This window comes from Vigna angularis, chromosome 4 (genome assembly GCF_016808095.1).
Source record: "Vigna angularis cultivar LongXiaoDou No.4 chromosome 4, ASM1680809v1, whole genome shotgun sequence".
Taxonomy (NCBI): Eukaryota; Viridiplantae; Streptophyta; class Magnoliopsida; order Fabales; family Fabaceae; genus Vigna; species Vigna angularis.
This window is the reverse complement of record NC_068973.1, coordinates 4,347,023-4,370,382: the sequence shown is the minus strand read 5'-3', so window position 1 is coordinate 4,370,382 and position 23,360 is coordinate 4,347,023. Positions and strand designations below refer to the sequence as shown.

Here is a 23,360-nt window from a genome sequence, read left to right as displayed (position 1 = left end):
ATCATGTTACTGCTAGTATGAAAACTATTTCCTCTTCTAATTTTCCCTGTCAACCGAACGGTTCTACCACTATTACTTGCACCTACTGCAATCGGATTGGTCATCAAGAAAACACCTGCTTTAAAAAACATGGTTTTCCAAACCAAGATCACCGGAATGCAAAAACCACCAACAACAACAATCGAAAGATCTGCACATACTGTCGTAAAACTGGCCATACCATAGATGTGTGTTTCAAGAAACATGGATATCCTCCTGGCCATAGGTTTTCCGATAACAAACTTGGCCATATTCATAATGTTTCAACCGCCCGTGATGCCATTCAACCGAACGGATTGGATCCTGATCATTCTTCTACCGAGACCATTCAAATCACACCTCAACAATATCAAATTCTTGCCGACCTGTTCAACAAATGTGAATCTAATGCTCCCAATGTTCACATTAATCAAGTAGGGACACTCTCCACCAACACCTCTCCAGGTAATATTGTTTCTGCTCTTCACGTTCATTCGGATAATACATGGCTCCTTGATTCGGGTGCCACCGATCATGTTTGCATCTCTTTAAAAATTTTCTCTTTTTATCAAAAGATTACCCCTATTTCGATAACATTACCAAATGGAAAAATTCTCCAAGCTCAATACAAGGGCACTGTTCAGTTTCACTCTAAATTCCATCTTTCTAATGTACTATATATTCCTGACTTCTCATTCAATCTTATATCTGTCTCGCAGCTTATTGCTAACACTAATTGTACACTAATTTTCTCTCCTTCTGGCTGCATCATGCAGGACACCCAAAGTCAAGAGAAGATTGGTTTGATTAGACATCACAATGGATTATATCTCTTTGACTCATCTGTTTGTAAAAATGATACTAGTTGTAGTCCTTTAATATGCTCTATTCAGACTCCAAATCTGTGGCATGCTCGTTTTGGACATCTTTCAAATGATAGGTTACATCTCTTGCAAAATAAACATTCTTACATAACAAATGACACTCAAATTCCTTGTGATGCGTGCCATCGTGCTAAACAAAAGAAACTTCCTTATACTGCTAGTACATCTCATTCATCATGTTCTTTTCATCTTCTGCATATTGACATATGGGGCCCCAGCACTGCTTCTATGAATGGTTTTAAATATCTGTTGACCATTGTTGATGATTTTTCGCGTTACACTTGGATTATACCTATGCTAGATAAATCTTCTGTTAAAAACCATATTCTTACTTTTCTCTGCAATATAGAAACTCAGTTTAATAAAAAGGTTAAAATAATACGAACTGACAATGGTGTTGAGTTCAATATGCATGATCTTTTCTCAAATAAGGGCATTAATCACCAAACCACTTGTGTTGAAACACCTGAACAAAATGGTGTGGTCGAACGCAAACACCAACACATCTTAAATATCACACGTGCCCTCCCTTTTCATTCACATTTACCAACTGTCTTCTGGTGTTATGCAGCTCAACATGCTGTTTTTTTGATCAATCAGATGCCCACACCTATTCTACAAAATGATACGCCACATGATCGTCTTCATGGGTCTTCTTGTGACCTATCCATGTTGCGTGTTTTTGGTTGTCTCTGCTATGCCAACACTATTACTGCTCACAGAAAGAAATTTGATGATCGTGCTGTCCCTGGAATTTTCTTAGGTTTTAAACGACACACAAAAGGTTATCTTTTCCTAAATCTCAAAAATCATAAGGTTGAAGTTTCCCGTAATGTTGTTTTCCATGAAAATGTTTTTCCATATCACAATATTCAAAAACCCGAGAACTCTTTATCCCTTCCTCTGCCAACTAACTACACCCATAATTATGATCATCTCCTACCGTACGGCCCCACCACTAATGCTATACCGCTCGGCTCTTCTACTGCTAATAGACCGCCCGGTAATTTGATTACTGACTTGTCGACCGGTTCTCACACCACACCTACAGATATCACTCAGCTTGATAATAATTGTAATGATACCTCTCAAAGTGTAAGGCGTTCTTCTAGACCCCGAACGACTCCGGCTTACTTAAAAGATTATAAAACTAATAGCATTGTCCGCTACCCCATCAAGAATTATCTTTGCTACAATCGTCTTTCAAATCATTACAAGCATACAATTTTGTCTATAACTTCTAATACTGAACCAAACTCTTATTCTGTTGCTTCTAAAAATCCCGAATGGGTTACTGCCATGTGTGTTGAACTTGATGCCCTACAGGCTAACAATACTTGGGTCCTAACCACTTTACCCCCTAATAAAACTGCTATTGGTTGTCGTTGGGTTTACAAAATTAAATACAATTCTGATGGCTCGGTCGATCGTTATAAAGCACGTCTGGTTGCCAAAGGATACAACCAAATAGAAGGGTTGGATTACTTAGAAACTTTTGCTCCTGTCGCCAAGCTCACTACCGTCCGGCTCCTTCTTGCCATAGCTGCCACAAAGAATTGGTCACTCAAACAGTTGGATGTTAACAACGCTTTCCTCCATGGTGATCTTCATGAAGATGTCTATATGAAAGTTCCTCCTGGTCTTACCACTTCCACACCGAATCAAGTTTGCAAACTGCAGAGATCTTTATATGGTCTTAAACAAGCTGGCCGACAATGGTATGCTAAGTTACATACTTTCTTACTGTCCCATAATTATAACTGTTCAACATCTGACAATTCTCTTTTCTTGCAACATGATGGACAATACATTACGGCAATTCTCATTTATGTTGATGACATACTCATAACCGGCAACAATGATGGAGAAATCCAACGCATCACCAATCTTCTTCATTCAACTTTTCGCATAAAGAATCTTGGTGATCTAACTTACTTCCTCGGCCTTGAAGTCGCCCGCAACTCCAAAGGCATCCACCTTAGCCAACGAAAGTATGTCCTCGATCTTCTTGCTGAAACTGGCATGCTTGATAGCTCTCCTGTCCCTACTCCCATGGTTCACAAACATTCTGCCACTAATATCGATTCGTCTTTGAATGGTGATGTTGCTGCCTCTTATCGTCGTCTTATTGGGAAACTAATCTACCTTACCACCACCCGTCCGGACATTACCTTTGCCGTCAATCACCTCAGTCAATTTATGTCTGCCCCTACGACTGCCCATCAACAAGCCACTACTCGTATCCTACGATATCTCAAAGGCACCCCTGGTGCAGGTATTCATTTTCCGTGCAACTCCACTATTCAACTGAAAGCTTTTTGTGACTCTGATTGGGCCACCTGCCCTAATACTCGCCGTTCGGTCACTGGGTTCACTATCTATCTTGGAAACTCTCTCATTTCATGGCGTTCCAAGAAACAACCGACGGTCTCCCGTAGTTCTTCTGAGGCTGAATACCGTTCGCTCGCCAGCACTGTGTGTGGAATGCAGTGGCTTACATATCTGCTTCATGATCTCCACGTTACTTCCACGACTCCTGCCCTCATATACTACGACAACCAATCTGCCATACAAATTGCTTCTAACCAAGTTTTTCATGAACGTACAAAGCACATTGACATTGACTGCCACATTGTACGTGAAAAGGTTGCAGCTGGGCTGATCAAGCTTATCCCCATCTCCACAACTATGCAAATTGCCGACATATTAACCAAACCGTTACCTCCCCCTATTTTTCAACTTCTTCGTTCCAAGCTGGGTCTCCAAAACATTTATGCCCAGCTTGAGGGGGTTGATAATATTGGTACACCTTTTATAACCATTCGGTTGGGTTGCATGACCCGCTTTTGTAGTTATCCTTCCCTCTATATATCTCTCCCCTTTTCTGTACTCAGTGAATCAATCAATCAATAATATTTTCTTTTTCTCTGGCTTATCTTGTCTCTCTCTTCTCCTCCTTTAAACCTTCTTCTCTCTACCGTGCTGTGAATCTATGAGTTATTTTATGTTTATTAAATTTCTTATAAAAGATAATTGTTTACCAACACTATAATATTTAGAAAATTAATTTGATACATCCTTGTAATAATTATAAAATCAACATATAATATAATGTATTTCGAAAGCAATGCTGAATACTGACATAATAATAACGTGCTTTACAAATTTCAAATGACGAGTTTAAAGTTTAAAAAAATATATATATATTTTTAAAACAAGCAAGTACAATTTAATATTTTAGTTAAATCACGTGGTAAGCAAATTTTATGATAATTCCAGTCACACTTGTAATGTTTATTTCTTTTTTCTCTCTTAATTTTCTTTATTAACGTTAAACGTTAAAGATCGAAAAATACTTATATCAAAACTTCTTTTTACATCAATGATAAAATGTTTTTCATTTTAAGGAAAGTTATATAAATGTAAAATTATTTTTAAATTATTTTATTGAATAAATTTTTGAATTATTATGAGCTAACCTATACCAATTAAAACAAATATTTTAATTATATTAAATTAAAAAACTATTAACTAAATTATAATTTAGTCGTTTAATAGATAATGAAGATGAAGAGCCTAATAAAATAAACGATGAACAATTATAATCTAAGTTGTTTTAATCGAAAAAAAATTCAAAATAAAAATAATAAAAACTTATTTAAATAAACCAACAATCTCTTAACAAAGATTAATTAAATTAGTTTTATTATTTATTAAAAAGTCTTAAATACGATTAATTACAATAATTTAATAAATAATTTTATATAAAAAAGTCAAAAAACAAATTTTGAATAAAATTATAAAGTTTGCTTTAAACCTATAGAACCTTTGAGTCTTTCCTGAGTCTTAAGTCCATATTTTATTACTCAATACCTATAGAACGACAACATTAAATTAAAAAGTTGTAAACATATTAAAAGTTAAATATGTTTAAGCTGTCCTTAGTAAAGAATAGTTTCCTCAACTGACTCAACCATGATTAATTCTGGACATTCATTCCCCTTATTTACTCGCGTCGTTGTCATTTAAAATTATCTAGGTTAATTTTTTTCTTAAAAATTGTCCCTATACTAGCTATCCTTTTGCTACCCTAGATCTAATAAAATTAATGCATTTTGATCTTCAAGAGAAAAAATAATTATGAAATGATATTGTTCATTGGTTAATATATTTCAATAATATTATGCTTTATTTGTTAGATAATGAGAGAGAAAACACTATGTTACATAAACTTGTTTTTGTCATAGTAGGCATAAAATTTTATTAAATTTGAAACAGAATACTATTACACATATTTGATTTAGACTTTTATACTTATTTTAAATATTAAAATTAATCATAATAGTATTTTATTTTAGTTTGTAATGTTATAAAGATATGACATATTTATTTAATAATATTGATATATATAATTATTATTATGTTATTAAAACAGTTTTAACTATGTTGAACTATTAAATTTTGAATAACAAATGTTGATTGGCTCAACCACAGACCTGATTTTTGAACATACAATATAAGTTCAGTTATTTCTAGATTGTTCTAGAATTCACTGCATGTAAGTGCACATTCAGGTTTGTTGTAGTACTCTCTACTTTTGTACTAATTTTTATTTCTTCTTTCTTTTTGGCTAAAGTACTACTGCACTGCACTGAATACATTCCCATCAATCTTTGGTGTGTTAGGATCTCACAATTAATTAAATCAAACAAAAATATATAAGATTTTGTCAGTTTCACAAGCAACAATAATTATAATTGAATAATTGAAGACACAAAAAAAAATGAAAAGGAAGCTTCTATGGGTAAGAATTTTTTAGGTCTGAAAAGATTGAGTTTGTATAATTTAATCAATAAAAATTGAGTTGGGACGTGGGAGACACTAACAACACAACGAGATTGGAATTTTGTTTTTATTTAACAAATTAAGTAAACATCAGCAATGATAACCTACTCTAGCTATTTTCTTTTCAAACATATAATGTTTGAATTATTTCAATTTTATAAAAAAATTACATGGTATTATAATATGTATACTTAATTTTTATCTATAACTTACTTTCTTAACAAAAATGTTAAAAGTCCTCACACTTTTATTTAAGAAAACATTCTTAATAGTATATCTTAAAGGATTCATTATGTCATTGATAAGAAGTATTTCATATTTGAACTGATTCTAAGAAAATATATATGTTTTTGTGAAACTGAATATATTTTGTAAAATCTTCTTTTAATTATCGGTATTCATTTTCTAAGTCTTCTTCGTCTCTTCTTACAAATGAAAGGATATATATTATTTAATGTTCAAGTTAGAAATTATAATAAAATTTGGATTAATGGAAAAATGAAATCAAATCATGATTAAAATAATATTTATGAAGATATTTTATTTATTATAGTCCAATTTGATTGAACCTTAATTATGGATTTATTAACTCAGGTCCAATGACCACCTTATATATGTGTAAAGTTACATTTATTTTCTTTTGACTAGGTTATTTAACATGAAAATGTTTCTATGAAGACACCTATAAGCATTATTTGACTTTGTAACCAACATGGTTATAAAAAAGATACATACTTTTATGCGGAAGATATAATATCTAGTATCTGTCAAAATCATTAAAAACGCACCTAAAACCTCTCTGAACAGACGCCAGGTGTCAAGTGTTGAGATTTGGAAATCAAATACTGGAAGGTAGGTGTCAGCAGAAGAGCGGACGTTCGTTTTAACGTGGGAAGCAAAATTGTGTTTTTCTGAAAACCCGTCCCACTCTCTCTGCATGCACCCTTCTTCCCCAAAACTCTGAACTTCTCATTTTCTCCTCCTTCTCACTAAGAACTCTCCCTTCTCTCTAAGAAATCTTACCCTTTTTCTTCTCCGATCACCATTCAGGCACCGTAGAAGCGTTTCCGGCGTCCTAAGCTTCATTCTGAACCGAACAGTTTCGAGTTCTAAACTGGTAAGTTTCCTCGCCTTTAGCCGTTCGTTCTCTGATACATGCAACTCAAGTTCTGGTTGCATGTTGTCTTCTTGCCTGAACCAATTCTGGTTTTCTGTTATTTGTTTTAGTTGAAGAGTTGGTTGAGCGTTGAGAGTAGAAGGAATTGTAGTCAGGCAACCCGCATTTTATATATCTAGTACGCTCGTTCACGCTCAGAGGTAAGGGAAGCTTATCTAATTTAATTGTATGTCGTTTGCACGTTCGTTGATATTGAATGCATGTTGCTTAGTGATGAATGATTTGAAGTATGATTGTTGATATGTTTGATTATATGAAGTATGATTAATTGGTATGATATGGATTTATAAAGTTATGAAATTTTATATTAAGAAATGAGTTGAAGATAAATGAGTCCTGGATATGATTTCCCTAAGAAAGTGTACGTTCGTTACTAAACGGTTCTGGACCGTTCGGTTTTCTAGTGAATTTGGGTAGTAGTGGATTCTTTCATTTGGAAAGAACCTTATTTGAGGACGAGCGTCTGCATTTCGAATCACTATGCTTGAGCGTTCGGCCAAGTATAGCTGTGTCTTGGTGTCCTGTTATGAATTTTAGTATATATATATATATATATATATATATATATATATATATATATATATATATATATATATATATGTAATTTTATATTGTAGATATTCATAAACAATATCCCATTAGTATCTAGGTATAATTATCAAGCCTCTTCTCTTTCATTTTAAGTAGCACCTGGTCTTATACCAAGTGTTCGTCCCAAGCAAGTGTTGATATTATATCAAGCACTCGTTCTATCTCTTTAAGTTAAACTTCTCAATACGAGCGTTCGTTCAAGCCCTCTAGGGTTCGCTCGCTATAGTGTTTAGTCTTTGACTAGAATTTGGATTTCTTGATACTAAACTTAATTAAACTAATTATTCACAAGTGTTCGGTTTCTTCATGGGAATCAGTCTAAGTATTAATTTTGAATGCCTTGAAATCTCCTTAATCATTGGTCTTATTTTGGAGTCGTCGTTCTTGGTCTGGTCTTTTTGATGGTCAGTTGAAGTTCTCAAGAGTCAGTTCATCTAATTGGCTCAATGTTGTAACTGACGTTCGTTCTAATCGTTCTTGGAACATATGATTGCGCTCGTTATTTTCTCACCCGATATCAAACCCTTGTTCTTAATCTATTCCGAAATTTGAGATTTCTCAGTTTTATTATACGTACTCGGTCTCGTTATGAATACCGGTTGAACGTTCGTTCTTTTGAGTTCTCATGAATCTTTGTACGAGGTGGTTAAATGAGATGTTTGTTAATGAAAGATGAAGGAAAGGTGATATGGATATGTTGTGGATTATGGACGAGCGTTCCGGGAAGGAATGACTCATGTGTGAATATTGGAATTTGTAAAGTATGGCTGTGGGTATGCTAAGCTGGCTGTTCATCCTGATGTTCCGTGGGTACTCGTCTTCACGTAGAGGAGGGTAGGTTATGTGTGGGAACGGGAGGAGGTCCTAGTTCTTAGGGGTACTTTGGACAGATAGGACTAACCTCGGGTGACAGCTGTTGAGGGCATCCTAGTTACTACATCACCCGGGTGCACGAACGTCTGTAGCTACACTCCGGACAGTCAATCTAGTAATAGGCTTTGTATGATATGTATTATGAAATGTACCTTGCTTGTTGGATTGTTTGAAATGTATGTTGATGCATGAAATTAAATTACATAAGCTTACCCTGTGTTTTCTGTCGTTTCTTGTTTTGTATGTCCGTCTTGTCGTTGCAATGATCATCCGTGTGGATGTGAGCAGAAGGGGAAGCGTTGTTGGCAGAGCGTTGGAAGAAGAAAATTTGGAGGAAGAGAACCTCGTCGAAGTTGAAGTTAAGGCCGAACCGTAGGACGTTCGGTTAGTAGTTTAGTTTGGTAGTGAGGTGGTTGTTCGATCACTTCCCCCTTTAGCTATGTATGAACGATCGGTATTTTCATTTTGTAAACCGGTTGGATAGTTTTATGGTACTGTACAGTTTAAGCATGTAACTCTTTCTATAAAGGTCGTTCGGCCAGAACCATACGCTTTTCTTAATGTAAGACTGATCTGCTATATTATTAAATGTAATTATTCTATTATATAGTTTTTGGGACTGTATTTGTGGGATGTTACAGTATCCGACATTCGATAACCTGTACTCGACATTTAATCAAAGGATTCGTCCTTCATAATCTTCGATATTCAATATCATCTAGAACCCGCAACCTAGGTTCCCCATAGACGACAAGATCTTAGTTGTGTTAGGTAACCCAGTTAAATACTATAAGTATAGTTAACTAAAAGACAAAGTTTTTTTTTTTTAATTGTGGAATTATACTAACTATTAATTGCATAAACCCGAAGCTAAAATGATATAAAATATTGTTTTTTTTTCAAAAAAAAGAATAACATAAGAAATTAGCCAGCAGTTAAAAATATTCTAATTTAATGATTTGCTACAAGTATTCTAATTGCAAAGTAAATGCACATCCTATTATATGGTTAATTTGACAATATAAGTATTTGGTAGGTTATATATGTTTACAACTTGTATTGTACTAATGTCCCATTTAAGAGAATAATTTACAAAGTTTCTTACATTGACCACACTTATATATTCTACATGACATGTTTACCCTAATTTAAAAATTGATCTAATAATTATTTTGAGGGAAACAAAGTCAATTGAAACATCATTAAATCATAGACATCCAAACATTTAGAATTGAAGAATTGTATGTTACAACCTATAATCTAAACAAGAGATAATAATATAAACATATGGAAATTATTTAAAACGTAATAGCCTCCAACAACTTGAAAGAATATAGTTCAACCCCTGTCACTGGGAAGTGTCGATAGTGTTTGCAAAAGGAGAATATTTTAATTCATGACACAAGCATGTTCATTCTAAACGACCATTGCTTACGTTAAGTTCACTTTGGTTAATCCAATTCTAGGTCGCCTTAAATTACCTTACACTTTGACCGAACTTCATTATAGCAACCAAAATATAACAACTTCATTTTGTTATGTTTTTTTATCAATCATTCTCTTACTTAAGAAAAATAGAAAATCATAACACCCCTTATGATATCATAAAAAAAAGTCTTAAAATTTAGTTTTTTTTATATCTGTGTGACTGCTATTTCCAACATGTTCTTTAAGAATTGGACATGGATGAAACAAATATAGTCTGCGTATGTGATAAGAAGAAGGTAATAAATGCATCTTGCTGCTATCATATTATTACATAGGACTTTAAAGAAAGTATTGACCAAACCAAAACATATACATACATTCTGCATTATTGTATACGGTTGTTGTTATTGTTTGGAAGAAGAAGGACAAGTGGAAGAAGCAATATATAAAGAAAGTGGGAGAGGTGTGAGGAATTGGTTTTTTTGAGTAAAAAAGAATACAGAAATTGAAGATCCCATTTCTCAACTACTCTCTTAGGTACAGGGAAGACCAGATTGGCGTTGAAATCGTGTGCGCAAATTCGTTGAGAGGTGTTTGTCTTGTTTTCCAACCATTGCGTTTCTTTTGTTTTAATACAAACTTCCACGCCCAAACGTGTGAACCAAAAACCTTCTCTACTCAAACCTTTTGCTTTCTCTCTCTAAGGAACTCGCTTGAAGAATTAAACGAAGGAAACACATTGCAAGCGAGACGCTACATTTTTTTATGAGGACGTCGTCGTTCGGGAGATGCAGCAGCGGCGAGTTCGAATTGCCCGAGAGCTTCGGCACCTCGTCTCCGACGGTCGGAGCACGCGCCTACGGCGCAATGATGCCGGTATTCCTCAACGACCTCCGGAGCAATCACCACAAGGAGCTCGTGGAGATCACGCTGGAACTCGAAAATGACGCGGTCCTTCTCTGCAACGTGACGCCGGCGGCCGCGTATTCCGCTCCCAATGCTTCTCCATCGTCGAGCAGGGGAGGAGTCGACGACGGCGGCGTGGCTCGGAGTCTCTCTATTACGTCGAGGATTCGGAGGAAGTTCCCGTGGCTTCGGTCGCTATCGTCAGCGTCGGTGGAGAGTGTCGCCGCCGCTGAAGATCCAGTGACGACGGCGCGAAACGCGCGGAAAATGAGAGCGAAGCTTGAACGAACGAGGTCCAGTGCTCAGAGAGCTCTGAAAGGTCTGAGATTCATCAGCAAGTCCGGGGAGGCCAGCGAGGAGCTGTGGGGAAAGGTGCAAGAACGGTTCGGCTTGTTGGCCAAAGATGGCATGCTCGCTCGTGAAGACTTCGGTGAATGCATAGGTAAGGAAGGACTTGTAATTAAAGTTAAATTAATTAGGCTAAATTAATTAAAAAATTTCCTTAATTACATTTTTAGTTTGGGAAATAATAGGATGCATGATTCTATAATTTAAATACGAGTCCAAGGCATAGTTTAGACTTTGAAATGCATGAGCGTATTAAGAGATGCAATTTTAGTATAATAATTATAAATTTATGGCAAATTGAATGATGAAAGGGATGGAAGATTCGAAGGAATTTGCAGTGTGTATATTCGACGCATTGACTCGAAGGAAGGAAAGGAGAGTTAGTAGCATAAACAGAGAAGAGTTGCACGAGTTCTGGTTGCAAATTTCTGACCAGAGTTTTGATGCTCGCCTGCAGATTTTCTTTGACATGTGAGTTTTTCATCATCTTTTCTTAGTTATATTTTGTCTTCGGAATCATTCGGAAACATTTTTTTTTCCACTAGCCCAAAATTTTCATGGTTCTCATTAACAAAACAAGTTCATCAGCTAATCTAACTTCTAATTTCATAACTGTTCACCAGTACGTAATTTCTTAACTTATAAATGTTTAAATGTATTTTACACGAAATAGTTATTCAATATATTCTAAAAAATTATGTTTTTTGTATATATATATATATATATATATATATTTAGAGTTAGTATATGCATATGTTATTTTAATTTGGTATCATGGAGCTGTTACAGAATTTGATAGCTAGAATAGTAGAGTTAGGGAACACATGTTGAAAAAAAAGCAGGATTCTGTTCAGTCCAAGACCAACCGTGGTCTAAACGTCTCTCTTAAGCTTCTCTAGTTTAAACTGTAGAGCCCCTGAGTCTATGCTTCTGTAGAAGATACAAACAAAATAATGATATCTTATCTATATGTACTATTATTTTACACCAACCTAGTATCTTTCATTTCACTCAATCTTGAAAGATATTATGTATGTAGAATTTGTATATGTTGTTTCTAGAGTTTTGTATAATTGTGATTCTAACATAATCTTCATTTCTTTTTCTATTCCCACTCACTAATGACTTTTTTACTTTTGAATTTAATAGAAAAAGCTAAATTAGTGAATTTGATATTGACTTGAAATTAAAGTGTAAAATGTATATAGATAATTTCATTTAATGGACAGTGAGAAACGGACCCTTCAATTAGAATAAATAATAACGTATTTAAATGCGGCAACTTCAATATAATTTTTTTAATCACCACGTTTGACATTGGTCTTTAAATGTTAAATTAAAAAGTTATTTATTTCAGGGCAGACAGTAACGAGGACGGAAGAATTACTAGAGATGAAGTACAAGAGGTAAGATTAAGATGTTTAGGAAGTACATATATCCATTAAACTCTTATTATTTTATATATGAAGGTTCACCATCATTGATAAAATTTATCTTTAATCAGGGCTAACTTCTTAAAATCATAGTCTAACCTATGATACCAAATGTTAAGTTTACCAACAACTTCTTAAAAAAAATTGTTATCCTATAGAAAATTTATTATTTTATAATAAAATGCTTACATCTCTCAAGGGAGATAAAATAGAATTGAATTAAAAAATAAGAGTTTTCCAAAATCAATTTGAATTGCTTAATTAAGCATGAATTAATTAATTATTATTATTATTATTTTTATTTTATTCTTAGTTGAAAAGAGAATCTGTCTTATATATTTGTGACTTCAAGGTTAAGCCTTATACGCTTTAAGCAATAGTTTAGGAAATAAACTGTACGAAAAATGTTAATGATAATAAGCAACCATCGGTTAAACTTTAAGCTGATTTAAATACAGAATCTCATCTGACATTTGTACAGCTAAATTTGACCCATATAGAATTTTTATGCCATATAGCTTGAAAAGTGTATCTAGTCATCACTATGTTTTGACTACCTCTTTAATAAAAACTCTTAAAAATAAATATAGACAAAATAAAATGGTCTTCTAAAATTGTATTCCGTATGTAATTTGCAAATTACTTTAAGTCATCTTTTATGTTTGGATAAAAAACTAAAATTGATCTTTTTAATAAATTAAAATCAATTTGTGTATAAGTAAGAAATATTTTTTTTAAAAATTGTATAGTAGATTTTTTACAAATTAATTTATATATAAAGTAATTTCAATTTATGTATAAATTAATTTGAATCGGTGAAAAAGTTAATTTTATTCTTTTAGAAAAAAATGGTAAAAAGAACATGTCTAAGGTGTATCAATTAACAAAATTTATTATCTTAAAAAAAAAGCTCCCACATTCATTCCACGAATTGAATCAAAATTTAAAATGCATTACGATATATTCATGAACAAGAAAAAGAGAAAACAAAAAGTAGAGAATATTATTTTTGTTCATACGCTCTGTTTTAATCTTATTCAACAGCTCATAATGCTCAGTGCTTCCGCAAACAAGTTATCAAAGCTAAAGGAACAAGCTGAAGGATACGCTTCCTTAATAATGGAAGAATTAGACCCAGAAAACCTGGGTTATATCGAGGTAAGAGTGCGGAAAAAGTCAAACCCATTATATAAATATCTCCCTCTTAAATCTAATTAGCTTATTATTAATTAATGTAAGAGATATTTTATGGTAATTTTTTTTACCAAGCTTAATTTGCAACTTACTTCTTAAAATAAATTGGAGAGAGTAATTTACAATTATAACCCAGTTAGTTATAATTTATAAAAATTAAAAACAGATTATTCAACTATTGTGTTATAATTTTTATCACTGTTTCTTTACCACTATTATTGTTGTCCATTTCAGCTGTGGCAGTTAGAAATGTTGTTACTAGAAAAGGATAGATACATGAACTACAGCAGACAACTAAGCAGCGCAAGTGTAAATTGGAGTCAAAATATGAACGAGACAAGAACTAGAAATGATATAGAAAGATTTCGCAGAACTGTCCAATGTCTTGCTTTAGAGTATTGGAGGAGAGGTTGGATTTTGTTGTTGTGGTTGGTTACCATTGCTAGCCTCTTTGGCTGGAAATTTTACCAGTATAGAAACAGATCTACTTTCCAAGTCATGAGCTACTGCATACCCGTAGCCAAGGGTGCTGCAGAAACACTCAAGTTCAACATGGCTCTCGTCCTCTTACCAGTTTGTCGAAACACTCTCACATGGCTTCGTTCCACCGGAGCCAGAAAGTTTGTGCCCTTCGATGACAACATTAATTTCCACAAGGTAAGACGGCCGTCAACTTTGGGATTTTCTAAATCCTAAAGGATTCTTTTGCAGTTGCCACATAAAATTAAATCCATTAACTCCTGGGTTTCACTTTTCGCTAAATGCTGGATTCCACTTTTTTAGGAAATGCAGACTTTCTATTTAGAAACATGTTTTTCTTTTCAGAACTTAATTATAAGTTTCAAAATATAATAACTATGAAAATGTTAAAGTAGTGATAATAATAATAATTGTTCTTATCATAAGAATTCAAAGAAATTTTATGAAGAGATGTAAAATACATTTTCTCATAATTTTTTATTAAATTTTTTTATGATTTCTAATATTTAATTCTTTAATCACTTGGACGCGGGTTAACAAGATCCTATAACTAAATAAAACTGTTCAAATAATTTGTGAAAGATTATACATTATAAATCAAATTATAATATGTAGAATTTTAAAAAAAATATTAGTTTATAATTATTTTTAATAACTTTTTTCTTTCAGTTTTATACATACTCAGTTTTAAAGCATTTTTTTTAAAACAGCTCCAAAAGTAAATAAATTATATAATACTAGAAAATCATTCACGTTAATCCTAAATGTTAGCACTATATATTACAAAAAAAATATAGTTTAGAACTTATTTTAATAATATAATAATATATATTAACATTTTAAGCTAAAAAAATAATTAAAATATTAATACAATTATAATGCTAATCATCTGGGCTCTGTTTTTAGGTTCTTGCTTGACACATTATTTGACTTGCTCTCTAAAAGTAACCAACATTTAAGCTTATACAAATTGGATGACAATTTGATTTTGTCCCTGTCCTTTTCTACAGATGATTGCATTCGCCATAGCTGTTGCAGTCGCCGTTCATGCCGGCAGTCATCTGGCGTGTGATTTTCCCCTTCTCGTAAACTCATCTCCGGAAAAATTTTCAGTTATAGCTTCAGATTTCAATAACAAAAGACCCACATACAAATCACTTCTGACCGGAGTAGAAGGCGTAACTGGAATCTCAATGGTTGTTCTCATGGCCATCTCTTTCACTCTAGCAACTCATCACTTCCGGAGAAACGCAGTGAGGCTTCCTTCACCCTTTAACAGATTGACAGGCTTCAACGCATTTTGGTACTCGCACCACCTTTTTGCTCTGGTCTACGTTCTGCTACTCGTCCATGGAACATTCTTGTATTTGACCCATCGGTGGTACCAGAAAACGGTAATAATTTCAACTGCTATGAACAATAAGCATGGGGATAAGTTGGAAATAATTTTGTTTCCTTTTGATTCAGACATGGATGTATATCTCTGTTCCTCTGCTGCTGTACATAGCAGAGCGTACTCTACGCACTCGAAGATCAGCACATTATACGGTGAAAATTCTGAAGGTAATCATCCAAACAATTGAAACTCTATCTCCTGTTCCATCTCCCACTTAGCTTAGCATAAGAATTGAAACTTGTTTTTCTTTCGGTACAAATTTCCTGACACTGATCAAGCAGGTTTCGGGGCTACCAGGAAATGTCTTCAGCTTAATCATGTCTAAGCCTAATGGATTCAAGTACAAAAGCGGACAGTACATATTCTTACAATGTCCGAGAGTCTCTCCCTTTGAGTGGTATTGTTCTAGTTCCCGGATATATTATAAAAGTTATATACATGAGTACATGAGAAAATTCAAAGTAAATATCCTCTTGAAATACATCTTAGGCACCCTTTTTCCATCACCTCAGCTCCAGGAGATGAGTACCTAAGTGTTCACATCCGGACAGTGGGAGACTGGACCCAAGAACTAAAGCTTCTGCTAACAAAAGATGATGACAAACTGCCTTCGATTAAACGTGGTGCGACGTTTGGTGAACTAATGCAACTGGACCAAAGAGGGTAAGTAAAGGCCAGATTTTTTTTTTCATAAATAGAAGGAAAAAATATTTTCAAAGTTTTGATCAAAAGTAGTTCTAGTAACTATATTTTGAAAACAGTCATTTTGGTCTTCCTATTTTTTTCGAACATGGTGGTTGTAGTTCCTGCTCAACTTATTCTATTCTGAATTTCAATATCATAAATTGTTATACAAAGTAGAGATTTGTTTCACAGACAACCGAGACTGCTCGTTGATGGCCCTTATGGAGCTCCAGCACAAGACTACCAGAGCTTTGATGTACTACTACTCATAGGATTAGGAATTGGAGCAACTCCTTTCATTAGCATTCTCCGAGATCTTCTCAATAACACCAAAACATTGGATGAACTCGGGGTAAAGTGCTTACTCTGGCTACCTTTTCAGAAAATAGAATTATTCCACTTCCATATTCAGTCTTCAATTTTTATAAGCTCAGGTGCAGGAACCATCAAACACAGAAACAAGTCAAGCGACCAGATCAGATGAGAGCTCCAATAGTTTTACATCATCAAACTTAACGCCCGGAGGAAATAAGAGATCACGAAGGACTACAAATGCTTATTTCTACTGGGTTACTAGGGAGCCTGGATCTTTTGAATGGTTTAAAGGAGTAATGGACGAAGTTGCAGAAATGGATCACAAAGTAAAAATAATAATATATGGAGTTCATAAATAAGTCTTGACTCTACTTATAAATAGTTTACCAACATACTAACTCTTGTCGTTCTTTTGTTTTGTTTTTGTTTTATCTGATTCAGGGGCAAATTGAGCTCCACAACTATCTTACAAGTGTCTATGAAGAGGGGGATGCAAGATCAACCTTAATCACAATGATCCAAGCACTGAACCATGCCAAACATGGTGTTGACATCCTATCAGGCACTCGAGTAAGATCTTCAATATCTGGAGTTCTGAACACAAAAAAAACAAGGTTTTTTGTCTGTGCTTATTGTGATTACACACCCAAACATTAAAAGTGATCATTTTCCTTTTGTTGTTTTCCAACTGCAGGTAAGAACACACTTTGCTAGGCCTAATTGGAAAGAGGTTTTCAACAAGATTGCCTCCAAACATCCGTTTTCTACAGTAGGTAAATTGCTAGCTACAAGTGCAGAACCGTTTTCTAGAGAGGATATTGAATTTTCCTTCTTTTTTCCTGCAATATCGGGACAACAATTATAAATATGCTTAGAAGTAAAGGATACTGATAAAAATTAAGATAAAGGAGCTGTAGTAACCGGTTGAAACCATGAATGATACTATAGTACTAAAGTATGAGCTGATAATTTACATGGAACTATAGATCCATAGATCCAGTTGTTCAATACAAATATGAAGAAATGGATATCTAGTGCAGTTCTTCAATAATTTAAACTATTTACAAATAAAACAATATTTAGTTTAAAGTATCTTACTAATAATACAAATCTTAAAAATTTAGTTTGCGTAAGATAGAAGTTAAACTAATACAAGTAATCCCACTACATAAAAGTAAAAGCCAAAGTAGTTAAAATGTAAGGCAAATTAACCCTTCCCTCCTAAAAAAACTGATACTGGGAAAGTTAAAGAAGTATTGTAGTTAATTAAGTTACAAAAAAAATTATCGGTAATTATAAGAAGATTAAAACTTATTACGTGATGTATCCACAACTTTTTTATTATTAGGACTACTCATCTCAGTTAATTAAGTCAATTAATAATAATATACTAATTAACCATTGTTCAATATGATTAAATAGTTAATCGTAAAAGAACATATTCGTATTAATAACTCAGATTTAAAATAGAAACAACTGAGTTACAAACCATCCCTCTATGCATACAGAGCATATGGTACACTTTTGTTTGATGTATTCACTTTGAAAGCTTAATGCATATTTGTTACTTGCTAATATTAGTAAACTTTAACAAGAAAATGTATAAAAATTGCAGGAGTGTTCTATTGCGGAATGCCAGTATTGGCAAAGGAGCTAAAGAAGCTATCACTTGAACTCAGCCACAAGACAACTACACGCTTTGAGTTTCACAAGGAGTACTTCTGATATAGGAAATGAAATCTAAAAACTTTTACATATTCTTTTGTATTTACAAATTAGATTATTCAAAAGGGAAATTAAGAAACGTTTAGGCCGAAGAAGGAAGCACCATGTAATTATAGTATATTTCATACGCAAATACAGCACAGTAAAAAATCCAATAACAGAGGAACACCATGATCTGAAAACTGCTAACAGTGGGGCTGTGGAATCCTCCAATAAACTCTACAAACAAGCTATACCAAAAAAAAAAACTGCAAACACCACTCAAATCTTGCACATTTCCCGTACGCGAGCTTAAATCTATTGCTTCTTCTTTTTCTCTGTAAATTCTAAAGATCAGTTCATCTGTAAAGACTTTAAGATTTACACAATGTTCTAATCCTATAAGATTGTTGATGTAATTTTGAAATTTATTAGAATATCTCTTGTACCATCCGTACAATACTCATATTGGTACTGATTCTGGTGAATTTTTTTATAATGGAAAATGAATTATTTCAACTAAAAGTAAATAACATTTTTATAGACTCTTTTTTTTTTCCTTTAGACCATTAATTTAGACGATATTTTTTATATTTCAAATGTATTAAAGTAATTAAAAAACTGAAGAAAATGAAATCATAATATAAAATTGACTCTATTGCATACGATATTATCATTCTCTTTTGATCTTTAAAATACGGGAAAAATATACAGTTGCATACATTGTATATAAAATAACAAGTATGGAACATGAAAAATAAATAACTAGATTTTTTTAAAATATAATTTACTAGAAAAAGTTACATAAATGCTATTTAAGTGTAAAGTAATGGCAAATAAGAAGTAAGAGGCAACATGAAAGTAAAGTAACACGTTAAGAAAAAAAATTGAGAATTAAATTAAACACAAAATATAAAGAATTCCATTACAAAGGACAGAACAAAAAAATTTAGTGAGCATGGACGTAAATACCACTTCTGTTGTCATTCTGTTTGACGGAGTTTACATATATCTGTTTCAGAATATATTTGTCATCTCTTTAAATCACAAATAAAATTCTATACATATTATATTAAAATAATTATTTAGCTATTTTAATAACTACATATGTTTATTTCATAATTGATAAAGACCATTTAGCATTATTTGCAAAATGACACATTAAGGCTCTATTTAGATTAGAAAGTAGGATGACAGAATGAAAAAGGAAAAAAAATAGTAAAAAGTGTGAATAATTCGATTAAGAAAAAAAAAGTGTGAAGAAACTTTATAACAGATTTAATTGATTTGGAAAATAATTTGTAAAATAAAGTTTTCAAAATAATGAAGAATGTATAAGGGAAGTGTGTTTTTTGTTATCCACTTTATTGTTGAAGAAACCAATTTTTCTATTGATTCTTGGAAGCTTAGAAGCTCTAAGAAAAATTGTGGCATAGATTGAAGTAGGTCTCATGAGTTTTTTTCTCTATGTTGAGATTTTGTTAGAAAGGTTTTGATGTCTGCGAGTTTCTCATTTATCTGTTTTGTGCAATGCACTTTGTATAAGAAGATTGATGGGACGACACGAGAGCTCGACCACTAACACTATTAAGAGACACACATTGCTTAGGAGAACTTTTAAGTTTGAAAAAGTATAGAAACATATTGGAAGTCAGGATAATAATACCTATTAAAAGTCTTATATTAATTAAAAAAATTAATTTAAAATATATATGTGTGAATGTAAACTTTAATTTGAAGAATTATTTACCGCTGAAAAGAGATCCGATCTCAAAGTGGGTAGGATGGACGACAATAAAGTTGTGATCGTTCTTTTCCGTACCCAATACTCGAATATGCATAGCACATCCCTTAAGCCGAATACAAGAATAGATTACTTAACTCAACTAATGACAATGATGTCCTAATGGCTAAAATCATCTTAATAGTCTTTCGTTCAACCTAACAAAGATTTACCCTATATTTATGCATGAAACAAAAACACAAACGTTGTTTGAACCTATGTCCAACCTTATTACTCATCGTCTATGGACTAAGTTAGAGCTTGCCTAGACCAACCTAGAAGATTAGGCTACAAATTGGACTTAAATCCATTCTATAATTACTTTAAATTTGTTAATGATTAACTAATAAGACATCACACTTTCATGTACTACAAGACCAACCAAAGTAGCTCCACTTCCAACTCTTTTCCTTTTTTGAAATTACTAAAAGGTTTCATCTCATAAAAGAAAACATTTATCCAACAGTTACCAGTATTACATGTGAATTCACTACATAAAGATATATTTTATTATTATTATTATTATTATTATTATTATTATATATTATAGTAATATACATAATTTTAGTTGTAGGAAGAAGCAGAAAAAAGCAAAAAGTCACACGGTGCTTTACCTAATAAGTTAACTAGACATTACAAAAAAGCAAAAAGTCACACACGGTGCTTTACCTAATACTTAACTACACATTTAAGTTTCACGTACTCTGCTTCACCTGCTACTTCCATTTCTCATACTACTTTCTATCAATTCTATTTTTTGAGAGAATCAGGCCTGTGCTTGGGCTTGGGCTTCGACTTTCCGCTCCTACTTTGACCCAGCCGATTTATCATATACAGAGCATTGCTGGTGACCCTGGCAACGTCGGTGACTCTGCGTTTGACGTCGGGCCTGGCATTGCCGGCGAAGCCGTCGAGGCACGTGTCGCCGTCGGTGAGGGCGGCGCTCACCCACGTCTGAGCGTTGCTCATTTGCCAGCGGAACGTCTCTGCGCGTAGGTGTTGTAGCTCGTCGAGGCTCCGCCGGAGCTGGTCCACGGAGTCCGAGATCTGCTCTGTGCAGTCGCGGAGAGCGGAGCGCTGCCGCTTGCTCATCGCAGCGGCACCGCCTTTAGACAGCGTGTGCAGGAACTTGGAGGTCCGGCGAGTGTGGGCCAGGCTGACCCTGAGCGCGGCTCGAGCCATGTCCAGGGGCGTGTTGGCAGGGCCCGGGTAGTGCGCGAGGGTGCGCAGGCAGAGACGCGGGTAGCGTGAGTGGACGCAGGAGGATCGGAGTAGATCCTGCGGCTTGCCCTGTGCTGCGGTGGTGAAAAGCGTGGGAGATGTTAAGAAAAAGGAGAGTAGAAGCATTGAGAGTGAGATTTGGAGTTGCATTGTTGTGTAGATCTGGAAGTAGAGAGTGAGTGATGAAGAGTGTTGGTGGTTGGGAATTGGGAGAATGATTTTGGTTTTGGGGAATTAATAACGGGATTTTTGCGTTATGCTGATCATCAACCTGTATGCGCGGTGGAATTTGTGCGTATTTATAGCTGTGTTTCTGTATGGGTGATGATGACTCTAGTGCTTTTTAAAACGTTACGTGGGGTTCCATTTCCAACAATTACTACATCCAATCCAAACATACAAAGTTATATGTATTTAAATTTTATTCCTTTTTTATTTTAATATCAAATTTAAAGTAACTTTTAATACTTTTGGTTTTTTTTTAAAAAAAGATTAAACATATTACGATGATAAATCATTAAATATAAGGATATGTTTCTAACTTTTTATAACTTTTTCATTCCTAATTTTAGCTTTTTATATTTATAAATAAATTATATAATTATATTTACTGTAAATGCAATATGATTAAATTGTAAAGTGATTTTAAGGAACGTGTTTATATATGTTTATTGTTTGGTAATTAATTTTAAACATTCCATATTATATTTAAATAAATAGGCGGTTTTGCTTGTTTTAATTCGATTATTGAACGACTTATTCCGTTGATGAAAAAAATAGAGTTAAAAAATCTAAAGACAATTAATTTTAACTCACTGTTGATGTTTAAATGAGTTTTTAGTTTTTTTAAATGTAATAAATCAGTTTTAAACCCTTTTATACGACCGACGAGGTATCTTGCCACTCTAGGAGAACCTTTTAAAGCATCTGCCTTTCCTTCCATATATAGATGGGCACGTGTTTAGTCTAACTAATTAAGTGATAGGAATCTTAATATGTAAATTCTACTTTGCTTGTGTCATTTTTTTTAATGGGTTAAATAAATATAATTCTCTTTGTTTAATACAGTTAAATTTAGTTAATTTGGATTAAACTTAAGTCAAATTAAGTCTAAGTGAACTAACTCTATATCAAGCTTGGTTTGACAAGATTGATCCGAATAAGTGAATCCAACTGAATCAAATTTAAAGTAAATCAATTCAAATATAAATTTAAATAACACTAAAAATCATGTATACAGTATGTATTCTAATTTAAATTTAAATTGAATTAAAAAATTATTTTTATATAATTGAATTTAATTTAATTGAAATTTTACATTAAATTTAATTTATGAGGTTGAATTGAATTTAGATTGATAAAAGTTTTGCTGAGAAGAGTTGCATAAAATTATTTGGGAACAGGTCATGTGCAATCTCTGCATTTATTATTCCTTGCATTTCATCTACACCTACTGCCCCACATTAGGTCAAATCGCCACTGCTACTTTCTACATATATGCACCAACTCTTTTATTATAAACTTTTTTTTATCCACTTATTGCTAAGTTTCTCACGTGCATTTTAAATATATTTTTAAAATGATGAAGAAAAAATTAACATAGTTCATCTTTATGGATAAAACACTTAAGTATTCTCGATACACAATCTTTAATTCAATTAAGAAAATTTGAACGCAAATATATTTTTACATAATTTAAAGAATGCAGTTTTTCAAAATATTTTATAACTTTAAAACATGCGTTTAAAGATGCTAAAATGGGTTTAAGTTAACATGACCCTTAAAAAGAGTAAAAAAAATGAGTTAGATTAAGTAAAAAAGAGCTTTGATCAAGTTAAATCAAGGTTACTTTTACTTACCTCTTATAGTAAAAATATTAAAATAATCTTTCATTAAAAATACATACGCAAAAAAGCACATACACAATAATCATTACATCCAAAACTAAAATTACATTTATTAATGAGTTTGAATTTAAAAGTACGTATATTTTTTTTTTGTTAACGTTTTTTTTTAAATAGGTCAAAAACGGTTCGTTGACTTGAAATATGGTTAAACTGGACTTAAAAATTGTGATATA

The 23,360-nt window shown here is 33.1% G+C and overlaps 2 protein-coding genes across 5 annotated transcripts; one reads left to right on the top strand and one right to left on the bottom strand.

Annotated features, from left to right (window-relative positions):
- Positions 1 to 10,311: 10,311 nt before the first annotated feature.
- LOC108329926 (respiratory burst oxidase homolog protein E) lies at positions 10,312 to 18,689 on the top strand. 4 transcript variants are annotated; one of them, XM_017564311.2, is made up of 15 exons: positions 10,312 to 10,406; positions 10,522 to 11,164; positions 11,382 to 11,541; positions 12,428 to 12,476; positions 13,548 to 13,661; positions 13,932 to 14,354; positions 15,188 to 15,571; positions 15,645 to 15,740; positions 15,855 to 15,970; positions 16,063 to 16,236; positions 16,450 to 16,609; positions 16,692 to 16,898; positions 17,014 to 17,142; positions 17,267 to 17,345; positions 18,188 to 18,689. In XM_017564311.2, the coding sequence occupies exons 2-15, from the start codon at positions 10,582 to 10,584 to the stop codon at positions 18,295 to 18,297; spliced, it is 2,784 nt and encodes a 927-aa protein (XP_017419800.1). In that variant the 5' UTR covers positions 10,312 to 10,406; positions 10,522 to 10,581; the 3' UTR covers positions 18,298 to 18,689. The 4 variants fall into 4 exon arrangements, with proteins under 4 accessions (XP_017419800.1, XP_017419801.1, XP_052731687.1 ...); XM_017564312.2 differs by having other exon boundaries at positions 10,312 to 11,164; positions 16,698 to 16,898; XM_052875727.1 differs by having other exon boundaries at positions 10,312 to 11,164; positions 17,267 to 17,341.
- A 1,979-nt stretch (positions 18,690 to 20,668) lies between these two features.
- LOC108329927 (pectinesterase inhibitor 3) lies at positions 20,669 to 21,565 on the bottom strand. The gene has a single exon (XM_017564313.2). The coding sequence runs from the start codon at positions 21,428 to 21,430 to the stop codon at positions 20,810 to 20,812; it is 621 nt and encodes a 206-aa protein (XP_017419802.1). The 5' UTR covers positions 21,431 to 21,565; the 3' UTR covers positions 20,669 to 20,809.
- Between the last annotated feature and the right edge of the window lie 1,795 nt (positions 21,566 to 23,360).